General features: G+C 44.6%; 1 protein-coding gene across 1 annotated transcript in view; it reads left to right on the top strand.

Moving 5' to 3' along the window:
• Window positions 1-21,418, top strand: part of FSCN2 (fascin actin-bundling protein 2, retinal) — a 34,576-nt gene extending 13,158 nt beyond the window's left edge. Inside the window, exons 2-5 of the mRNA XM_077253377.1 lie at window positions 14,536-14,692; window positions 15,197-15,318; window positions 19,579-19,746; window positions 20,691-21,418. Coding sequence (XP_077109492.1) covers window positions 14,536-14,692; window positions 15,197-15,318; window positions 19,579-19,746; window positions 20,691-20,896 — 653 coding nt within the window. The 3' untranslated portion in view covers window positions 20,897-21,418. The remainder of the gene's footprint in view (window positions 1-14,535; window positions 14,693-15,196; window positions 15,319-19,578; window positions 19,747-20,690) is intronic.
• The last annotated feature ends 633 nt before the right edge of the window (window positions 21,419-22,051 follow it).

A 22,051-nucleotide genomic window follows, 5' to 3' on the forward strand; every position in this document is an offset into this window, starting at 1 on the left:
AAAAACAATAACTATAGTAAACGACCCGAGAATTGAGATGTTTCAAGGTCAGGTAAAGGGTTATACCGATCATATTTAGCTCCACCATTGTCATTGCTGAACCATGTGATTTTATTTTGGAGATCAAATGAAAAATAATATACCATTCAAAAGGGCTATTTTTGAGGAAAAAAACTCACCCAAATGGTTGGAGGAGCCACAACCATGATACTTAGTGTGAGAAGTCGCCATCAGGACCATCTGTGTTTTACAAGGGGTGGCGTCAATGGTCTAGCTGAAGTGGGTGCACACCTACCAATTACATCCATGCCAAAGTACCTAAGGAAACCCGATGTCATGTCTGCCACCAAAGAGGGTAAAAGCTCTTTAAATTGCATTGGATGGTTTCAGGAATTTGCATTGGGGATCAGAAGCTTCAAACCACTTCCCTGGTTGATGTGACAGTGAGACATATGCTGGGCATAGCTCTCACACTTGGCTAACAGAAGTGTGACCTATGAAGACTAAAGCGAAACGAATTCACGTGAGCCCTGCGAGACTTCTCCTCCAGGACCCACACCGTCCATTGGTATGGGTTCCGGAGGAAAAGGATCGCAGGGCTCATGTCTGGAGGCTATGGTCAACAGCATAGATTCGTAGGACCAGCATTACATTATGTGTGTGTCATGCTGACCTACTGATCAGAAGAGGTTGCTGAGGATGCTTGAAGGTTAGCAGGGTTTCTGTCCAGTGGTCACGTTTGTGATCCATGGCCACTAGATGGGAACCCTGCATGTCTCTGCTTACCTGGTGGAATCGATTCATAGGACCGATGCAACATCATGCATGTGTCATTCTGTAATGATAATGCCGAACCTACAAACTAGAAGAGGTGGCCAAGTATGCTGACAGATAGGAGAGGCTTAGCAGGGCTCCTGTGTGGTGGTCATGGACTTACGACATGGCCACTGGAACTGGGTCCTGCGAATCAGAATGCTCATCTCGACACAGGAAATACGGAGTTTCTTTAAGAAATATTTCTGTTATGTCTCTGTATGGTTATCAATAATCTTCATTTTTCTCATGATTTCACTTACTAGTCTGTGCCAGGCAAGTCATGGAAAGTTACTTACCTGAGGCATAGCTGACTCCTATAGGAAATTTCCTAACAGTAGTGTGTGCTGAGCCAAGAGTTATGGCTTTCCCGCTCTTATGAAATTATACTGATGATTCACAGCACTTCGGGCAATGCAACTGTCTATTTATGTTGTTTTATATTCTCTGTGGTTGGCAACGTGCTTTAAGACGACTAATGTCTACATTGAGATATTTTCTTCGGTGAAGGAGGGGCACATACATGCATTCTGAAAAGTCGGCTGAGCCCGTTCAAAGCTGATTATGCAGAACGAAGGCTAACAGCCAAGATTAAAAGAGGGTGAGGGTCGCGAGAGCTGGAATAGCTAGCCAGATGGAAGGAGCCGCAATCAGATTAACAGGCTCAATTAGTGCCAATTGTTTAGGGAGGGAATCTGAAGACTTACCGGATTGGGCAAAAGGAGGTGGCAGAAAAGTGCCAAAGAGCCAGTGATGAGCTAAACCTCAAGGAAACAATTTGTGCAGGCTACTAAGCATGGCATGGCACGAGAAGGATTAAAGGCAGTTCATCTGATAACTCCTGCCTGAAGAGAATAACAGCTTGGGCCTGTACAGAGGGAGCAAAAACACGATAATACGGGGTCACAAGCAGACACAGAGTTTAGAAGATGCAAACAGGCGAGGCCATGACAATGCTGGTGTCATTCTCTACTCAATAATTTTAAAGGAGATTGCACTGAAATTAACTTTTATACTTAGACAACTCAACCAAGAACTGACAACCTAAGTATCTGGCAACCTCCAACCTTTGAAGTTCTAATATACTTTATGTTCCAATGGGAAAGGGTATTTTCTCATCACCCTCTTGGCACAAGTACCCTCTTTGATGTTGTAGGGGATTGTTAAGCCTTAGTCCATGTCTAGAACATGACACAAAAGCCTCAAAGACATTGCTGGAGCATAAGGGTAATGTTTTTTTTACAAGGACTGTTCACATTGTGTTTCAGCCTTCTGTCAGAGTGTTTTCCAACGTATACCTCCAATATATGCCACTATATAGGTTCTGAAGAACATTGCTCAAAGGCTCCAGGGAAAAAAAAGAAACATGCTGTATGCTTTTGTACTGAACATCATACTCAAACATGCTTTTCCATGCATCAGGAAAGAAAGACATGCCTATGAATACTTCAGTCAGTCGGTCAGTTTGGCATTGATATCTGAACATAGTGGTAAGCTATGGTGTTGACACAATGCTATTCCAGGAAATGTCAAGACAGAAAAAAGGAACTTCACTTATCTCAGCCAAGAGTGATCGAGATGAGTGGACAGAGATGGGTTTTCATTCCAGTTTTAGACCTAGAAAAGCTAGTACTTGTTTCTCCTGGGTACTAAATTCAGTAAATCCTTTAACATGAAACATATGTTTGCAAGAAATGTATTAAAAAAAATAGTATTTCAACCTAAGGAATGCAATTCCAAACAAAATGGAGCTATCTGGGGAAAACTGAGACATGAGAACATTATGTGGTATCACACAGTATATAATCATTGTATTCTGTACATACATTTGAGGAGAGGCCCATGACAAAAAAATGCAAGACATGGAGGCTGCAAATACGCAATGTGTTAACTCGGCTCAGTCCTTGTAAATTGCAATTTTCCTGAAATTTGTCCTCCATAGCACCAAATTGCAGACTTCCCTCTCCAGCCACATGGTTTTCATGTGATAAGAATGCATTCATTCAGCACCTCACACAGGGATGGCAGTCCATGCACAAGGAGGGGGTAGCATGCTGGTAGGCAGCTCTCGGGTGGCCTCTGATCCCTGTACTCTCCTATCGTCAATCCCACTTTAATTATCTATGCCCATGAAGAGCTGTCTAAGTGGTGCTTGAATGATAATAACGTACATGGGAGAGTAGACAAAGAGGCCCCCTGCGGAGGCCATAAGCAGCCTCAATGAGGCTCTAAACACACAGCTCACAAACTAATGCCCTACGAGCAGTGAATTTGGCAGTACAAAATATATCCTGGGATAATAATCTTTACTTATATAGCACCAACATATTCCGCAGCGCTTTACAATTTAACAGGGATACCACACCTGTACCCAGTTGACCTTACATCAAAAACTCTTGGGCACCAAAATACATAATTTTCTTAACTGATGCACTTGACCTTTTGTTTGGATATACTATGACCACCATCTTGTTGACTTTGTGTTTCATATACATCAGACATCACAGTGCTGATTTCTTCCTCTTATAATGTGTGTGAGGGGCTTTACTGGTGGTATCCTACTATTGACACTGTCACCAATTGCAAGAACAAGTCCACTCTCTATTCTTGGTGGAGAAATGGCCACAAGCTTTCCTCAAAAATTAAGGTCATATCAAAAATACTGGGCAAATGGGATTTCCCCTGTACACTGAATTTTGTTCTTAAGACCACCCCTTTAGAAGACCATAACATTTTGGATGGCCATCTCAAAGAGATTTCACTTTACTAATTTAACAGAACCGTTTTAAGAATGCCATAGAGATTTTTATTTTTCATTCCTCTTTTTCTTTCTCCTTTTTTTCTCTCCTCCTTTTGTGGTTTTTGCTGTTAGAGTAGGACTAGCAAGTGTGAGGACCCTTGACGTGGTTGCCAGCTTACGTATTGTGGCCATAATATTAACTAATACCTTACATATTTTGATATGTTCTTGTGCACTTTATTTATTTTTACTTTTTGAGGTGTAGTTGGGCCCTGATGGCTTTTTAAATTGTGACCTCTGTTCACACGAGACGCATTACAGTTAGCACTGGGCAGCCTGCCACAGGGCGATAATTAATAGGCTGTGATCCAGTTGCTGTGCATTCTATGTGAACACTGCCGCATGCAGATTATCCATTTGCCCTGGTGTGCCAAACAGCCAATCCCTGTAGGCTGGCTGTCTCATTTGGTATTACCGCATCTGTGTAGTCGCCATCTTTACTCAGGCCCGCTGCACCATGATAGTGCATTTGTTTTGAGGCCTAGACAGGTAAGCATCTTTGCCTGTTTTTTTTTGGTGTTTTCTCTAAATTAAAGATAGAAAAGTGGAGGGATGGATTGTGTATCTGCTACAATTAAGTGGTGAAGGTATGCTACATGAGTTTTCATCCAGCTTCTTGGAAGGTCAAAGAGCTACTTTAGTACAAAAAAAACAACTATATATATACTGTATATGGGCTTGAAAGCCATTTTGCTAAATAAATTGGTCCACAGGAGGTGGGAAAATATTCCCCAGGAACATGAATGTGGATAATTCTACTGGTAGGGTTTATATACATGGAAAAAAGTTTCCAGTTGTGTGTGTGGAAACAGGTGGAGAAAAGGGAGCAGTTGTGAAGCTAGAAGAGAGTCTCATAGCTCCTCTCAGGATGATTTGATTGAAGCTCTTAATACCATCTTTGGCGACCCTTTGAGTGATTTCCCAAAAGATGGGAGCAATTGTCCTGATCCAGTGCTTGATGTTGAGGAGTGTCAAGGGGAAGAGGAGTCTGATGATGAGGATAAAGCTTTTACTCCTGGGCAAAGGGAAATGAGTAGCAGTGAGTATTCTGATATGGAAGAAGTGAAAGATAATGACTCTGAGTCATCCTTCGGTAAGAAATCTAGGCTGGAGAAGGAGTAGGCGGGTGGTTAATTAATGGTGTAATCAATGCTGAGAAATACAGGCAGATACTTACCCATCATGAAATACCATCATGGAGGCGTCTGATGGGCTCCAAATTTATTCTGCAGCAGGACAACGACCCTGATCATACAACCAATATCATTAAGAACTTTCTTCAACATAAAAAAGAACAAGAAGTCCTCGAAGTGATGACATGTCCTCCACAGAGCCCTGATCTCACTATCATGGACTTTTTTTCAGGGATTACATGAAGAGTCAAAAGGTTTTGCCAAACCTACATCCATGAAAGATCTGTGGTTAGTTCTCCAAGATATTTGCAACAATCTTCCTGCCAAGTTCCTCCAAAAACTGTGTGCAAGTGTATTGAGAAGAACTGATCAAGACAAAGGGCAGTAACAGCAAATAATGATTTGATTTACAATTCTCTTTTGTTCATTCACTCTGCATTTTGTTAATTAATAAAAATAAACTATTATCAGTTCTATTTTTGAAAGTATTCTTACTTTGCAGCATTTCTTTCCATACCCACCTAAAACTTTTACAGAGTATTATACATACACTAGATGGTGGCCCGATTCTAACGCATCGGGTATTCTAGAATATGCATGTCCACGTAGTATATTGCCCAGTGACGTAGTATATTGCCCAGTGACGTAGTATATTGCACAGCCACGTAGTATATTGCCCAGTGACGTAGTATATTGCCTAGCCACGTAGTATATTGCCCAGTTACGTAGTATATTGCCCAATGACGTAGTATATTGCCCAGTTACGTAGTATACAGCACAGAGCCACGTAGTATATTGCCCAGTTACGTAGTATACAGCACAGAGCCACGTAGTATATTGCACAACGACGTAGTATACAGCACAGAGCCACGCAGTATATTGCCCAGCCACGTAGTATACAGCACAGAGCCACATAGTATATTGCACAGCAACGTAGTATACAGCAGAGCCACGTAGTATATTGCCCAGTGACGTAGTATATTGCCTAGTGACATAGTATATTGCCCAGTGACGTAGTATATGGCCCAGCCACGTAGTATATTGCCCAGTTACGTAGTACATTGCCCAGTGACGTAGTATATTGCCCAGTGACGTAGTATACAGCACAGAGCGACGTAGTATATTGCACAGCGACATAGTATACAGCACAGAGCCACGTAGTATATTGCCCAGCCACGTAGTATATTGCCCAGCCACGTATGTCACAGGTGAAAAAATAAAAAATAAACATATACTCACCTTCCGAGGGGCCCCTTGTAGTTCTGTCGCCTGTGTTCGGTTCAGGCGGCAGCTTCCGGTCCGAGGGTGTGATGACTGTTATGATCCTAGTGGCAAGAATCGCAGGTCGGACTAGCTAAGTAACTGAACAGACTACTAGCTCTGGGGAAGTGGTAACTAGATTGACCGCAACCTGATCCTATCCGCAAACAACTATAGGCAGCCGTGGAACGTTACCTAAAAATCCTAGACGTCTCTTCACGGCCTGAGAAACTGACTATTCCTGGAGGGAAAGAAAGTCCTCTCTTGCCTCAGTGGAATGACCCCAAAGATATAGAATAGCCCCCCACAAATATTAACGGTGAGTTAAGGGGAAAGCACAAACGCAGAGATGAAATCAGATTTAGCAAATGAGGCCCGCTAATACTAGATAGCAGAAAATAGGAAGGGAACTGTGCGGTCAATAAAAAACCCTATTCAAAATATCCACGCAGAGATTGATCGAGCCCCCGCACCAACTAACGATGCGGGGGAAGCAACCAGAGCTTACCAGCAAAAAGAAATCACATATTAGCAAGCTGGACTAGACTCATCATACACAGAAATCATATTGCAGGCAGATGAGCAAAAAATATTCAAACAGAACTTAGCTTATCCTGAAGAGGCAGAAAACGAGATAATCAGGAGTAATCAGAATAGAACTGAATACATTGACAGCCGGCAACAAGTGGAAATGAAGCAGAGCTAAATAGGAGCCTCCCTGGTGAATAACGAGGCAGCTGATCCAGCCAGACCCGCAGGATAATAAACCAAACCACCAGGGGGAGCCAAAAAACCAAAGTCACACAATACCATCTGTGACCACAAGAGGGAGCCTGAAAACGGAGTTCAAAACAGTACCCCCCCCTTGAGGAGGGGTCACCGAACCCTCATCAAAACCCCCAGGGTGATCAGGGTGAGCCACATGGAAGGCACGAACCAAATCGGCCGCATGAACATCAGAGGCGACAACCCAGGAATTATCCTCCTGACCATAGCCCTTCCACTTAACCAAATACTGAAGCCTCCGTCTAGAAATACGAGAATCCAAGATCTTCTCCACCACGTATTCCAATTCTCCCTCAACCAGCACAGGGGCAGGAGGCTCAACCGAAGGAACCACAGGCACCACATACCTCCGCAACAACGACCGATGGAACACATTATGAATAGCAAACGATGCCGGGAGGTCCAAACGAAATGACACAGGGTTAAGGACTTCCAAAATCTTATAAGGACCGATAAACCGAGGCTTAAACTTAGGAGAGGAGACCTTCATAGGAACAAAGCGAGAAGACAACCACACCAAATCCCCAACGCGAAGTCGGGGACCCACACAGCGACGGCGGTTGGCAAAGCGCTGAGCCTTCTCTTGTGACAGCTTCAAATTGTCCACCACATGATTCCAAATCTGATACAACCTATCCACCACAACATCCACTCCAGGACAGTCAGAAGGCTCCACCTGACCCGAGGAAAAACGATTATTAAGGGCAAACTCGGCCAATGGCAAAAAAGTCACCCAGTCGTCCTGATCAGCAGAAACAAAACATCTTAAATAGGTTTCCAAAGTCTGATTAGTGCTCTCGGTTTGGCCATTCATCTGAGGATGGAAGGCCGACGAAAAAGACAAATTAATGCCCATCTTAGCACAAAAGGTCCGCCAAAACCTAGACACAAACTGGGATCCTCTGTCGGAAACAATATTTTCAGGGATCCCGTGCAAACGAACCACATTTTGAAAAAACAGAGGAACCAACTCGGAGGAGGAAGGCAACTTAGGCAAGGTCACCAAATGGACCATTTTAGAAAAACGATCACACACCACCCAAATGACCGACATTCTCTGAGAGACAGGGAGATCTGAAATAAAATCCATGGAAATGTGCGTCCAAGGCCTCTTCGGGACAGGCAAAGGCAACAACAAGCCACTGGCACGAGAACAGCAAGGCTTAGCCCGAGCACAAATTCCACAAGACTGCACAAAGGAACCCACATCCCACGACAAGGAAGGCCACCAGAAGGACCTAGCCACCAAATCTCTGGTACCAAAAATCCCAGGATGGCCTGCCAACACCGAAGAATGAACCTCGGAAATAACTCTGCTGGTCCATCTATCTGGGACAAACAGTCTCTCCGGTGGACAACGGTCAGGTCTATCCGCCTGAAACTCCTGCAGCACTCATCGCAAATCTGGGGAGATGGCAGACAAAATCACCCCTTCTCTGAGGATACCAGCTGGCTCTGAGTCACCAGGAGAGTCAGGCACAAAACTCCTAGAAAGAGCATCAGCCTTCACATTCTTCGAACCAGGCAGGTATGAGACCACGAAATCAAAATGAGAGAAAAACAACGACCAACGAGCCTGTCTAGGATTCAGCCGCTTGGCCGACTCGAGATAAATCAAATTCTTGTGATCAGTCAAGACCACCACACGATGCTTAGCTCCCTCGAGCCAATGTCGCCACTGATCAAATGCCCACTTCATAGCCAACAACTCCCGATTACCAACATCATAATTCTGCTCGGCAGGCGAAAACTTTCTTGAAAAGAAAGCACATGGCTTCATCACAGAGCCATCAGAGCTTCTCTGCGACAAAACAGCCCCCGCTCCAATCTCAGAAGCATCAACCTCGACCTGGAAAGGAAGGGAGACGTCTGGCTGACATAAGACCGGAGCCGAAGAAAACCGGCGCTTCAGCTCCCGAAAGGCCTCCACAGCCGCAGGAGACCAGTTAGTAACATCAGAACCCTTCTTGGTCAAATCCGTCAATGGCTTAACAACACCAGAAAAATTAGCGATGAAGCGACGGTAAAAATTAGCAAAACCCAAGAACTTCTGAAGACTCTTAACAGATGTAGGCTGAGTCCAGTCATGAATAGCCTGAACCTTGACTGGGTCCATCTCAATAGCAGAAGGAGAAAAAATGAAACCCAAAAAAAAAAGACCTTCTGGACTCCAAAAAGACATTTTGAGCCCTTCACAAATAAAGCATTGGCACGCAGGACCTGAAACACCATCCTGACCTGCTTAACATGGGACTCCCAATCATCCGAAAAAAACAGAATATCATCCAGATACACAATCATAAATTTATCCAGATATTCGCGGAAGATGTCGTGCATAAAGGACTGAAAGACAGAAAGAGCGTTAGAAAGTCCAAAAGGCATCACCAAGTACTCAAAATGGCCTTCGGACGTATTAAATGCAGTTTTCCATTCATCACCCTGCTTAATACGCACTAGGTTATACGCACCACGAAGATCTATCTTGGTGAACCAACTAGACCCCCTAATGCGAGCAAACAGATCAGATAACAATGGCAAAGGATACTGAAATTTGACCGTGATTTTGTTTAGAAGGCGATAATCAATACAAGGTCTCAAGGAACCATCCTTCTTAGCCACAAAAAAGAACCCCGCACCAAGAGGGGAGGAGGAGGGGCGAATAAGTCCTTTCTCCAAAGACTCCTTTATATAACTCCGCATAGCAGCATGCTCCGGCACTGACAAATTGAAAAGTCGTCCCTTAGGAAACTTACTACCAGGAATCAAATTTATAGCACAATCACAATCCCTATGAGGAGGTAGAGAACTGAGTTTGGGCTCATCAAATACATCCTGGTAATCTGACAAAAACGCAGGGACCTCAGAAGGAGTGGATGAAGCAATTGACACCACAGGAGCGTCGCCATGAATTCCCTGACAACCCCAACTTGACACAGACATTGCTTTCCAATCCAGGACTGGATTATGAGTCTGCAACCATGGCAGGCCCAACACGACAACATCATGCAAATTATGCAATACAAGAAAGCGAATCACCTCCTGATGAACAGGAGTCATGCACATGGTCACTTGTGTCCAGTACTGAGGTTTATTCGTAGCCAATGGTGTAGCATCAATTCCCCTTAGTGGAATAGGGAATTTTAAAGGCTCCAAAACAAAACCACAGCGCCTGGCAAATGACAAATCCATCAGACTCAGGGCAGCACCTGAATCCACAAAAGCCATAACCGAGTAAGATGACAGGGAACAAATCAGGGTAACAGACAAAATAAACTTAGGCTGTAAAGTACCGATGGTGACAGATTTATCAATCTTTTTTGTGCGCTTAGAGCATGCTGAGATAACATGAGCTGAGTCACCACAGTAAAAGCACAACTCATTTTGCCGTCTATAATTTTGCCGTTCACTTCTGGTCAGAATTCTATCACATTGCATAGACTCAGGTATCTGTTCAGAAGACACCGCCAAATGGTGCGCAGGTTTGCGCTCCCGCAAACGCCGATCAATCTGAATGGCCAGAGTCATTGACTCATTCAGACCTGCAGGCGTAGGGAACCCCACCATGACATTCTTAATGGCTTCAGAAAGACCTTTTCTGAAATTTGCAGCCAGGGCACACTCATTCCATTGAGTAAGCACCGACCATTTCCGAAATTTCTGGCAGTACACCTCTGCATCATCTTGCCCCTGAGAGAGGGCCAACAACGCTTTTTCAGCCTGGTTCTCAAGATTAGGTTCCTCATAGAGCAATCCAAGGGCCAGAAAAAACGCATCCACACTGAGCAATGCAGGATCCCCTGGAGCCAATGCGAAAGCCCAATCTTGAGGATCGCCACGCAAGAAAGAAATAATAATCTTAACTTGCTGAACAGAATCCCCAGAGGAATGAGGTTTCAAAGAAAGAAACAACTTGCAATTGTTCTTAAAATTCAGGAACCTAGATCTATCTCCAGAAAACAACTCCGGAATAGGTATTCTAGGCTCTGACATAGGACTGTGCACAACAAAATCCTGAATACTTTGTACCCTTGCAGCAAGATGATCTACACTGGAGGCTAAACTCTGGATATCCATATCAGCAGCTGAACTCAGAGCCACACCAAGATTAAGAGGAGGAGGAGAGAAGCCAGACACACAGCAGCTAGACACACGGCAGCAAAAAAAAAAAAAAAATCTCCAAGCTTCTTTTCTCCTGCTTCTGCCATGCAATTAACACTTTATAGGCCGGCTGTACTGTTATGATCCTAGTGGCAAGGATCGCAGGTCGGACTAGCTAAGTAACTGAACAGACTACTAGCTCTGGGGAAGTGGTAACTAGATTGACCGCAACCTGATCCTATCCGCAAACAACTATAGGCAGCCGTGGAACGTTACCTAAAAATCCTAGACGTCTCTTCAAGGCCTGAGAAACTGACTATTCCTGGAGGGAAAGAAAGTCCTCTCTTGCCTCAGTGGAATGACCCCAAAGATATACACTCACTGGCCACTTTATTAGGTACACCTGTCCAACTTCTTGTTAACACTTAATTTCTAATCAGCCAATCACATGGCGGCAACTCAGTGCATTTAGGCATGTAGACATGGTCAAGACAATCTCCTGCAGTTCAAACCGAGCATCAGTATGTGGAAGAAAGGTGATTTGAGTGCCTTTGAACGTGGCATGGTTGTTGGTGCCAGAAGGGCTGGTCTGAGTATTTCAGAAACTGCTGATCTACTGGGATTTTCACGCACAACCATCTCTAGGGTTTACAGAGAATGGCCCGAAAAAGAAAAAAAATCCAGTGAGCGGCAGTTCTGTGGGCGGAAATGCCTTGTTGATGCCAGAGGTCAGAGGAGAATGGGCAGACTGGTTCGAGCTGATAGAAAGGCAACAGTGACTCAAATCGCCACCCGTTACAACCAAGGTAGGCCTAAGAGCATCTCTGAACGCACAGTGCGTCGAACTTTGAGGCAGATGGGCTACAGCAGCAGAAGACCACACCGGGTAGCACTCCTTTCAGCTAAGAACAGGAAACTGAGGCTACAATTTGCACAAGCTCATCGAAATTGGACAGTAGAAGATTGGAAAAACGTTGCTTGGTCTGATGAGTCTCGATTTCTGCTGCGACATTCGGATGGTAGGGTCAGAATTTGGCGTAAACAACATGAAAGCATGGATCCATCCTGCCTTGTATGGAGCATCTTTGGGATGTGCAGCCGACAAATCTGCGGCAACTGTGTGATGCCATCATGTCAATATGGACCAAAATCTCTGAGGAATGCTTCCAGCACCTTGTTGAATCTATGCCACGAAGAAATGAGGCAGTTCTGAAGGCAAAAGGGGTCCAACCCGTTACTAGCATGGTGTACCTAATAAAGTGGCCGGTGAGTGTAGAATAGCCCCCCACAAATATTAACGGTGAGTTAAGGGGAAAGCACAAACGCAGAGATGAAATCAGATTTAGCAAATGAGGCCCGCTAATACTAGATAGCAGAAAATAGGAAGGGAACTGTGCGGTCAATAAAAAACCCTATTCAAAATATCCACGCAGAGATTGCTCGAGCCCCCGCACCAACTAACGGTGCGGGGGAAGCAACTCCGTACCCCAGAGCTTACCAGCAAAAAGAAATCACATATTAGCAAGCTGGACTAGACTCATCATACACAGAAATCATATTGCAGGCAGATGAGCAAAAAATATTCAAACAGAACTTAGCTTATCCTGAAGAGGCAGAAAACGAGATAATCAGGAGTAATCAGAATAGAACTGAATACATTGACAGCCGGCAACAAGTGAAAGTGAAGCAGAGCTAAATAGGAGCCTCCCTGGTGAATAACGAGGCAGCTGATCCAGCCAGACCCGCAGGATAATAAACCAAACCACCAGGGGGAGCCAAAAAACCAAAGTCACACAATACCATCTGTGACCACAAGAGGGAGCCTGAAAACGGAGTTCACAACAGATGACGTCGCGGTCACATGACCATGACGTCACGGCAGGTCCTTCTCGCGCAGGGCCTGTGATGACGTTGCGGTCACATGACCGTGACGTCATGGCAGGTCCTTGTCGCACACCAACCTTAGCACCGGAACCTGCCGCTTGCATGGACCGGTCACCGGAGCGTCGGAAAGGCGGCGGAAGGTGAGTATATAATGATTTGTTATTTTTTTGTTATTATTTTTAACATTAGATGTTTTTTTACTATTGAGGCTGCATAGGCAGCCTCAATAGTAAAAACTTGGTCACACAGGGTTAATAGCGGCGGTAACGGAGTGAGTTACCCACGGCATAACGCGGTCCGTTACCGCTGGCATTAACCCTGTGTGAGCCGTGACTGCGGGGAGTATGGAGCGGGCGCCGAGCACTGACTGCAGGGGAGTAGGGAGGGACTAATCGGACTGTGCCCGTTGCTGATTGGTCGCGGCAGCCATGACAGGCAGCTGGCGAGACCAATCAGCGAATGAAAATCCGTGACGGACGTTGCCGACAGAAAGACGGTAGTACCCCTTAGACAATTATATATATAGATTACTATTGGATTAGTATACAATCCAAATAGCCAAGAATCACCAAATCCTCTTCCTCCTCCATGCTGGGACACTGACCAGCCGCGCAATGAGTCTCCTGCTATCTGTCCTGATCCTGTGCACACCGCACAGGATTCCCGACGACGTAGCTAATGCTCTCATGCTCCCCTGTTCTTGAAGGGGCAGTGTGTGTACTTTGAAAATGCCCTTAGCCAATAACTGGGAGGCATCTTGTATAAAAGGCATCCTCCTCAGTAGGAGGTATCGGCAGTAACCGTACTTGAACCAGTACCAGTGTCTATTCTGGTTAGTTGTCCAGAGTCCGTACTGTTCCAATATCCGAATCCAGCCCTGTCTGTGACTCCGTGCCAATATCTATTCTGCCCAAGGATCTAGAACCTGTTTAGTCTGAACAGAGTCCATATTCTGTCCTGCCAGTTACTCTGAGTCCAATCTATGTCTGCCAGGCAGACTCCTGGGGTCCGCAGCTACAGTACTGGGGACTGCCTAGGAGGGGTACCTGGTGGCTACCTGCAACTCAAGTCTAATTCTACCATCAGGAGCTCTAGCGAAGACAAGGTAGCCGCTTAGTCACACCGATCCTAGGTAACCCTGGCTCTGTGGCACAGTGGGTCCTCAAACCACGTGTGCCACACGCGAGCGTTGCATCTGCCAAGATGGTGCCGTGGACCTTTTATTGCCTATTGAACTTCTATGGTAGATCAAAGACACACCTCGACTTCACCAGGCGCACCTAATACCTTCTTAGAGTTGTATAGACAACAGACATCAATAATGTTTCTATAAATGTCTAAAAAGTGAGACCCCTGCTGATGGAGAAAACAGACATCCTGTGCGTTACAATGCAGCTTTGAAACATAGTTACAAATGTGGATAGAAATTCACAAATAGCATCTTAACGGGGTTCTCAAAGATTACCGTAATCAGACATGGCTGCTTTCTTCAAAAAACAGTGCTGATCCTGACCACAAAAAGTGCTTGATATCGCAGCCCAGCCCCATTCACACAAGCATAGCCAAGCTGCGATACAAGCCCCCCAGTCGACAGGAGTGATGCTCTTTTTGTAAGGAAGTAGTCAAATTTTTCTCTTTAATGACATGCCAGGAGGTTGGAGGAAAATGTGTTATTGTTACCTGTACTGTAATTATGCCTTTCACGAAACCCCTTTAATAACTTCTCGTCTTGTAAATGAATCTATTATTTCACATCTCCAGGAGTAAATGTCTCTGCCAACCAAGATGAGGAGACGGACTACGAAACCTTCCAGATGCAGATCAATAAGGAAACAAAAAAGTGTAGTTTCCATACCAATTCTGGCAAGTATTGGACCCTTGTGAGTCACGGAGGGATCCAGTCCACGGCCACTGAAACGTAAGTCCTTGCTGTAAGAGTAAAGATCTTTGCCAAAACCGAATCTTGAAGTTCTTCCATATATCTAAGTAGCTTCTGTTTTCCTGAACCAAGGAAGTATACTGGGAGCAATGTTACACTGGGCCAAAGATTAGAAAATCATGTCTGCTTTCTTTTAGAAATAGCACCACACCTGTCCATAGTTTGTGTCTGATATTGATGCTTAACTACATGAAGGTGAATGGGACAGAACGGCAACGTCACACACAAGCTGTAGACACGAGTGGCACTGTTTTTGGAAGACAGTCTCTACACTTTTTTTTTCTAAGAAAAAGCTTTTCAAACTAAAGAGCTCACATCTCTGCATTACCTGATTGTTCAGTGACACAACATAGTTGCTTCTGTCAACAAACCCTTTGACAAATTTCAATAGCAGCCGGCAGATTTCTAAATGCAGCTCTAGAGTGTAATAAAGGCAACAGGGCAATAGCTTTTGATTTGGATTTCTTCTTGTGTCACTCACAGAGCTGCCAACACAATGTTTGATATTGAATGGAGAGGTCGGAGAGTCGCGCTGAGGGCCAGTAATGGGAAATACATCTGTACTAAGAAGAATGGACAGCTGGCGGCTGTGTGCGACTCAGTTGGTGAGTGCATGGAAAACATGTCCGTTTAATGCAGTCAGTATGGTACTAGGACCAGGTGATACGACCAGGAGGAGGTCTGTATTTTTTGCAGCATTCAAACTTCTATGGGGCATGGACTTCGATTCACAGACAGGTTGTGGTCCCTTGACATGAAATTGACAGTCTCATAGGCATATATAAGGTTGCCTTGTTTGGGTCAGGAAACCAGTGACCGGTCTGTAAATCTCGGTCTGCACTCGGACCGTGAGACACGGATGTGTGAATGCAGCCTTTCTAAACAGATCCTAGTGTGGTTCTTTTTGAAGGTTTCCATTTTAGGCGAGAGTCTGATATGTTGTGTTAGAGAGTTCCAGAGAAGGGGTGATGCGAGGAAGAAATCTTGTATGCGATTGTGGGAAGAGGAAATAAGAGGGGAGTAGAGAAGGAGATCTTGTGAGGATCGGAGGTTGCTTGTAGGTAAGTACCGGGTGACGAGTTCGCAGATGGAAGAGACAGGTTGTGGATGGCTTTGTATGTCATGGTTAGGGTTTTGTACTGGAGTCTCTGGGCAATGGGGAGCCAGTGAAGGGACTGACAGAGGGGCGAGGCTGGGGAATAGCGGGGGACAGGTGGATTAGTCGGGCAGCAAAGTTTAGAATAGATTGGAGGGGTGCGAGAGTGTTAGAGGGGAGGCCACAGAGCAGGAGGTTGCAGTAGTCAAGGCGGGAGACGATGAGGGCATGGACTAGGGTTTTTGCAGATTCTTGGTTTAGGAATTACTCTATACCCCAGTGCCAGTGTCATTACTCTACGCCTACAGTGTCAGTTTTCTATACTCCCAGTGTCAGAGTTTTATTAATCTATATCCCCAGTGTCAGAGTGTCGTTACTGTATGCCCACAGTGTCAGTTTTCGATACCCCCAGTGTCAGTGTGTCATTACTCTAAATCCTCCCCCCCGTATCAGTGTTATGTGTCCTGTATCAGTTTGTCATCAGTCTGTAACTGCTGTGTCAATATGACCCCAACTACTAATGTGTCATATTTTGGGGTTCCGAGTGTCAGTGTGTCATTGTTTTGGACCCCAAGACATTATCATCTACCCCAATGTCAGTGTATCATTATCTTACCACCATCAGTGTTTTTGTGTCATAGTTTTTAAGTGTATCAATGATCTGGGACCCTATTATAGTTTTATCACCCCATATTGCTACACTTCATAACCTTCAACGTGTCAATGTTTTATGACACAAGAGTCAGTCATCATTCTATCACCCCAAGCGTAACCCCAATGTGTGTTCTTGCCTCCTAGATGTCAGTGAGACATGTCTGTGCAACTACAGCCAGAAACTCCAAAATCCAACATCTGATTACTACCAAATCCCGCTCAGCTCTACAGTATATTCCACTTGGCCTTTTGGCTAAGATCCAATGTAGTGCCTACTCTTATGTGTGGGCTTGGCTTGCTGATGTAAGGCGGTTACACTAATGCACACTGGATGGAAGCTTCGGGATATAGGCAGGGTGGCTTATATTTATTTTTTTATTTATTATGCTTTCTAATATAGCGCCATCATATTTTGTAGCACTCTACAGATATTGTCATCACTGTCCCCATTGGGGCTCACAATGCCCTATCAGTATTGAGGGAGCCCATGCAAAGTTGGGAATAACATACAGGCTCTGTGCTAACCAATTGGCCATCCTGCTACCCGTGTAGCCAACTGCAGGTGTCCCTAACCCCCGAGCATCGAAGCCATGAGATGAGCAGCTTGCGAGCTAAAGGTGCAGTAGTGCTCTAGAAGTGGTGTTCCTCGGGTGCTTAAACTCACAGGTTTGTGGGACCCAACTTAAGTGATGGTGCACTTACACAGCACTTCACTTTCATTTTTGTGAGCAGCTACCCTTATTCCGAGCTTTCAGGCTACGTTGAGCAATTTTTAAATTTCCAGTATGGTCAGTATTGGGGTAGAGTCAGAAGGATATGTAACTCGGAAGAGGATCGCAACGCAATGCTTGGATTGGCCGGCGGCTCTCCCGACCCATGTGTGACAGCATGTGTTTCTATGGAGCTGTCACACTTGGGTCAGGACAGCAGTCGGCCACTCCGAGCACTGTGTTTTGATCCTGTTCTGAGTCATACGGCTGTCTGACTCTTCCCTTACACTTTAAATTGCTTATTTAATTTATTATCTGTGTCCACTTTTTCACACGGATTTTAAAAAAAATTACTTTGAAGGGTGCGGTATCCCATATGGGCTTCACTCCTGACCGGTCTAGGGTAAAAGTGTGTGGCCATCAAGTTCTGCACCCCTCTGGCACTGCCCCTCCGACAGGAAATAATAATAATAATTTTATATCTACAGCGCCAACATATTCTGCAGCACTTTAGAAATAAGTGGGGACATGTAGAAATAATAAAGACATCACAAAGTAACACATAGTTCCCCAGTTACTGGACGAGCGAGGTTTCTGCTCACAAGCTTACAATATATATGGAAATGGGGGACACAATAGATAAAAAGTACTTATCATATATGGTCCAGCCATCATTACAATAAATAGGACATTTAAAATAAGCTGCATGATCCGATCACCAGTCAGGATCAGTCTAGGTACAGTTATCAATTACTATTGAAAAGGAGAGACCAGGTTCGGAGTAAAATTTAGAAAGAGGGGAGAGTTACGTTGGTGCGTTGAGGTGATAGGCTTGTCTAAAGAGATGTGTTTTTAAAGCAAGCCTAAAAACGTGGAGGTTAGGTAGTAGTCGAATTGTCTGGGGTAGTGCATTCCAGGAACCCGCTGCAACACGAGTGAAATCTTGGAGACGGAGGTGCAAGGTTCAGATTATAGGGGATGTTAGTCTTAGATCAGTTGTGGAACGGAGGGCACAAGTAGGGTAATAGACAGAGATGAGGGAAGTGCAGAATTGTGGAGAGCTTTATGGGTGAGAGAGATAAGTTTGTATCGTATTCTGGAGCAAATGGGCAGCCAGCGCAATGACTGGCACAAGGTGGAGGTGCCATTGTAGCGGCTGGATGGAAATACAACCCTGGCTGCTTTATTCAGAATGGATTGGAGAGGAGAAAGTTTGGTTACAGGGAGATTGATCAGTAGAGAGTTGCAGTAGTCCAGACGAAAGCCGATCTAGACTGAGCGCTGAGTTCCCAGGGAGGGCAGCCAATGTGGATGTTGGGAGCAAGACAGGCTCTCACCAAACTTCGCCAAGTGTGAGGCCACCGACTCCTATTTCTCTCTATGGCCTTCAGGTCCGGAGAGCCAAAGGAAAGTTTGTTGGGGGCTTTCTCTTTTGGTGGTGATCGCATCTTTGTGCACTTCTTTTTGCGTGGCACAATTTTTATTCTCCTGAATGGAAAGTACAATCTCGAACTCTAGAGAAAAAAAAGTAATGCCCTTAAAGAGAAGAGTCCAAGTTACAGAAATCCACAGCCAGTAGCATGTTTAAGTGGCTTTACTGAGCACCACATCCTATTCCTTTCTACCATTGCGTGTCAGATCTTTTTATAAGATACCTAAAAATGGAATTCCCCTTTAAGTGATTACATTTTAAACTCTGATATAGTAAGAGGATAGTTTATGGATAGGTCACATTTTACAACCCCTGCACTTCCAAAACTGGACAATCCCCTTTAAATATATTTTTATTGAGGTTCCATACATGGTCAATCTGAGCTCTTAAAAAGACAGTGAAACAAAAGAAAGTAAAGGGATAATCTCACCAGTGTAATCCATGACTATGGGGGGCAGTGTGCAGGCATTGATTATGGAAATGATAAGGAACATCTGTTACTCAGCAGATGTATTGTATGAGGCGAGGTGACAGAACGTGACATGGCCAATTAGACCGGCTTTTTCGCGAGGCTTTTTAGTGGCTTTCCGAGGAGTTATTGAGGCTCATTTAATTATATTGACTCCTCTTATACATAAAAAGATTATGTATTATATAGTATTATAAATGGCACATGGTAGGTGAGGGCCAGGTTATAGATTTTGCTTAGGGGCCAGGTTCTTCAAGTTATTCTTCTGCCTGGAAAGCTTAGGTGGTCTAACACTTTTGATAGATATCGAGCTCTTCTTTTCTACACACCTTCCCCCACAAACGTGGCTGAGTCTTTACATTTTACTATACAATGATCACCATTGGACTGTTGGCTAGCCACTGGGGTCTCCAGACCATTCCCTGTCATCATGGCTGAACAAGTTGGTGGGTGCATAGATGAACGACTAATGTGACTAACAGCATGGCCTCCATGTGTCTGCAGGTGAAGATGAAGAGTTCACACTGAAACTAATCAACAGACCGATTCTGGTCCTCCGCGGAGATCTGGGATTTGTCTGCTACCATAAAACCTCAAATACTCTGGATGCAAACCGCTCATCTTACGACGTCTTCCAGATCATATTTAATAACGGAGCCTACCAAATCAAAGGTTAGATATCCCATACTATCTAGTCATGTGTATCTGTCTATCACATATCTATCTATCTATATAATATTTATTTCTCTCATATCAATATTCATACACTATACGAACCAAAGTATTGGGACACCTACAGGAGCTTCCATTCTAAATCTATAGGCTTGCAATCTCCGGTCTAGTTGATCAAAAAGGTGTTGGATTAGTTTGTGGTCTGGGTTCTGTGGGGGGCAGTCATGTTCTTTCCACCAAACTCTCCAATCTCTTTATGGTCCTTGTTTGTGTTCCCATAAAGATGGAAGCTACAACTATCCAAAATGTCTTTACTGAACATAAAGAGCAGAGGCTGACCCCTGAAAAGTGCTGCTATAGCATTATCCCTTCTCCATGAGACTGTACAGCTGGCACAATGCTGTGAGGCGGGTAAAGTTCTCCTGGCATTCACCAAACCCAGAATCTTTCATCTGATGTTAGATAGAGAAGTGTGATCCATCAGTGCACAGAATATATTTTCTCCAGAGTCCAGTAGTGGCAGCTTTACACCACTCCATGTGACACTCGGCATTGTGCTTGGTGATGTAAGGCTGCATGCAGCTGCTTGAATATCACGCTGGTATCAGGGAGCTTTTTACCACAAGCCATTATGTAATGTTAGTAAAGTTATACACTGGGGGAGAGGGGCCGGAGGTTATACACCAGGGGCGAGGGGCCGGAGGTTATACACCAGGGGCGAGGGGCCGGAGGTTATACACCAGGGGCGAGGGGCTGGATGTTATACACTGGAGGCAATGGGTCTGGCGGTTATGAACTGGAAGTAAGTGGCTGAATGTTATACACTGGCTGAAAAGAGTGAATTTAATAATTAAGACGGGTGTCCCAATAGTTTACTCCGTATAGTGTGTGTGTTTATTTCTTTCGTAGTTAATAAAACTAAATTTCGGCTTTATTTCTTATAGGTCAGGGTGGGAAGTTCTGGTACATCTCCAGCAATGGCATGATTTGTTCCGATGGAGACATGTCCGAAGATTTCTTTTTCGAGTTTCGAGAATATAACCGCGTGGCCATTAAGGGCAAAAATGGCAAATATCTTCGTGGGGACCAAGCAGGCACCCTAAAGGCAGATGCAGAATCTGTAATCTCTGCCACCCTCTGGGAATACTGAGACCCCAGCCACCACAGCTTAGGTCTAGAGGACATTAGATTGTCAGCGTGGAGGACAAGGGTCAAAGACTGGCACAACAAATGAGTTCGTAGAGAGGCGAGCAGTGAGCCAAATGGTGACCAGCTTCTAATTTGTGGTTCACAATGTCCCATGGACATAATGGCCCTCCACAGACAACATCCCACTAGGCTCATGGGAAATGCATGTAATTATCTAAATAATTTATTATAATTAGCATAGGTTTAGATATGTAATTTAGCCTCTACTTCTCCGGCACATGATTTAGAGGGACCAATAATAGAAACGTGGACACGTGCTGGACAATTGCCGCGATTACATACTGCGTAATTTAGCAGAGTGGCTACCAATGCAGCCCGATGAGGGTTAAGAGAACGCTATACGCAGCTCAGAGCAAGCGGCCCTCCTTCTACAGGATAGGGGGTCTTTTTTTATATCATTTTTAATTGAGGTGCTGCTGCATTCACTCATAATATCAATAAAGATGAACTTGTTGGCAAATCCATGAAACGTTTGTGGCTCTCAGTCTGTGACTCCAGAATAAGTCTCATGTGGGACCACCATGACAGATATTTATACATCCAGTCATGGACTTGGCAAAAAATGGGTTACTTGCTTAACTCATGGGTGAATTAGTAAACTAGAGCAACCAAACTGGATCCTCAACATTGTGACCATATACCCCACAATGTGCTGTAACGCTCAGCAACCAAACTAAAGCATCCATTTAGTCACAGACTGCACTCCTAATGTACTGTAACCCAAAGCAACCAAGCTGATCCTCTACAGAGTGATTAAGTATTCCTTAAAATGTTCTGCAACCTGTAGCAACCAAACTGGATCCTTATATAGTGACCAAATGACCCCAATAATGTGCTGCAACCAAACAAAAGCATCTATGTAGTCATAGAATACACTCCAAATTAGCTGTAACCCATAGCAACCAAGCTGGATCCCCCTATAATATGCTGTAACCCATGGAAGCCAATCTGGAGGCACCAAATAATCACAGGATGATCAATAATGTGCTGTAACCCATAGCAACCCAACTAAACCACCTATGTAGTCACAGAATGCACTCTCAATGCGCTGTAACCCACGGCAACTCAACTAGTGCATCCCTGTAGTGTTAGAATG

Source organism: Ranitomeya variabilis, chromosome 4 (assembly GCF_051348905.1).
Source record: "Ranitomeya variabilis isolate aRanVar5 chromosome 4, aRanVar5.hap1, whole genome shotgun sequence".
NCBI classification, from domain to species: domain Eukaryota; kingdom Metazoa; phylum Chordata; class Amphibia; order Anura; family Dendrobatidae; genus Ranitomeya; species Ranitomeya variabilis.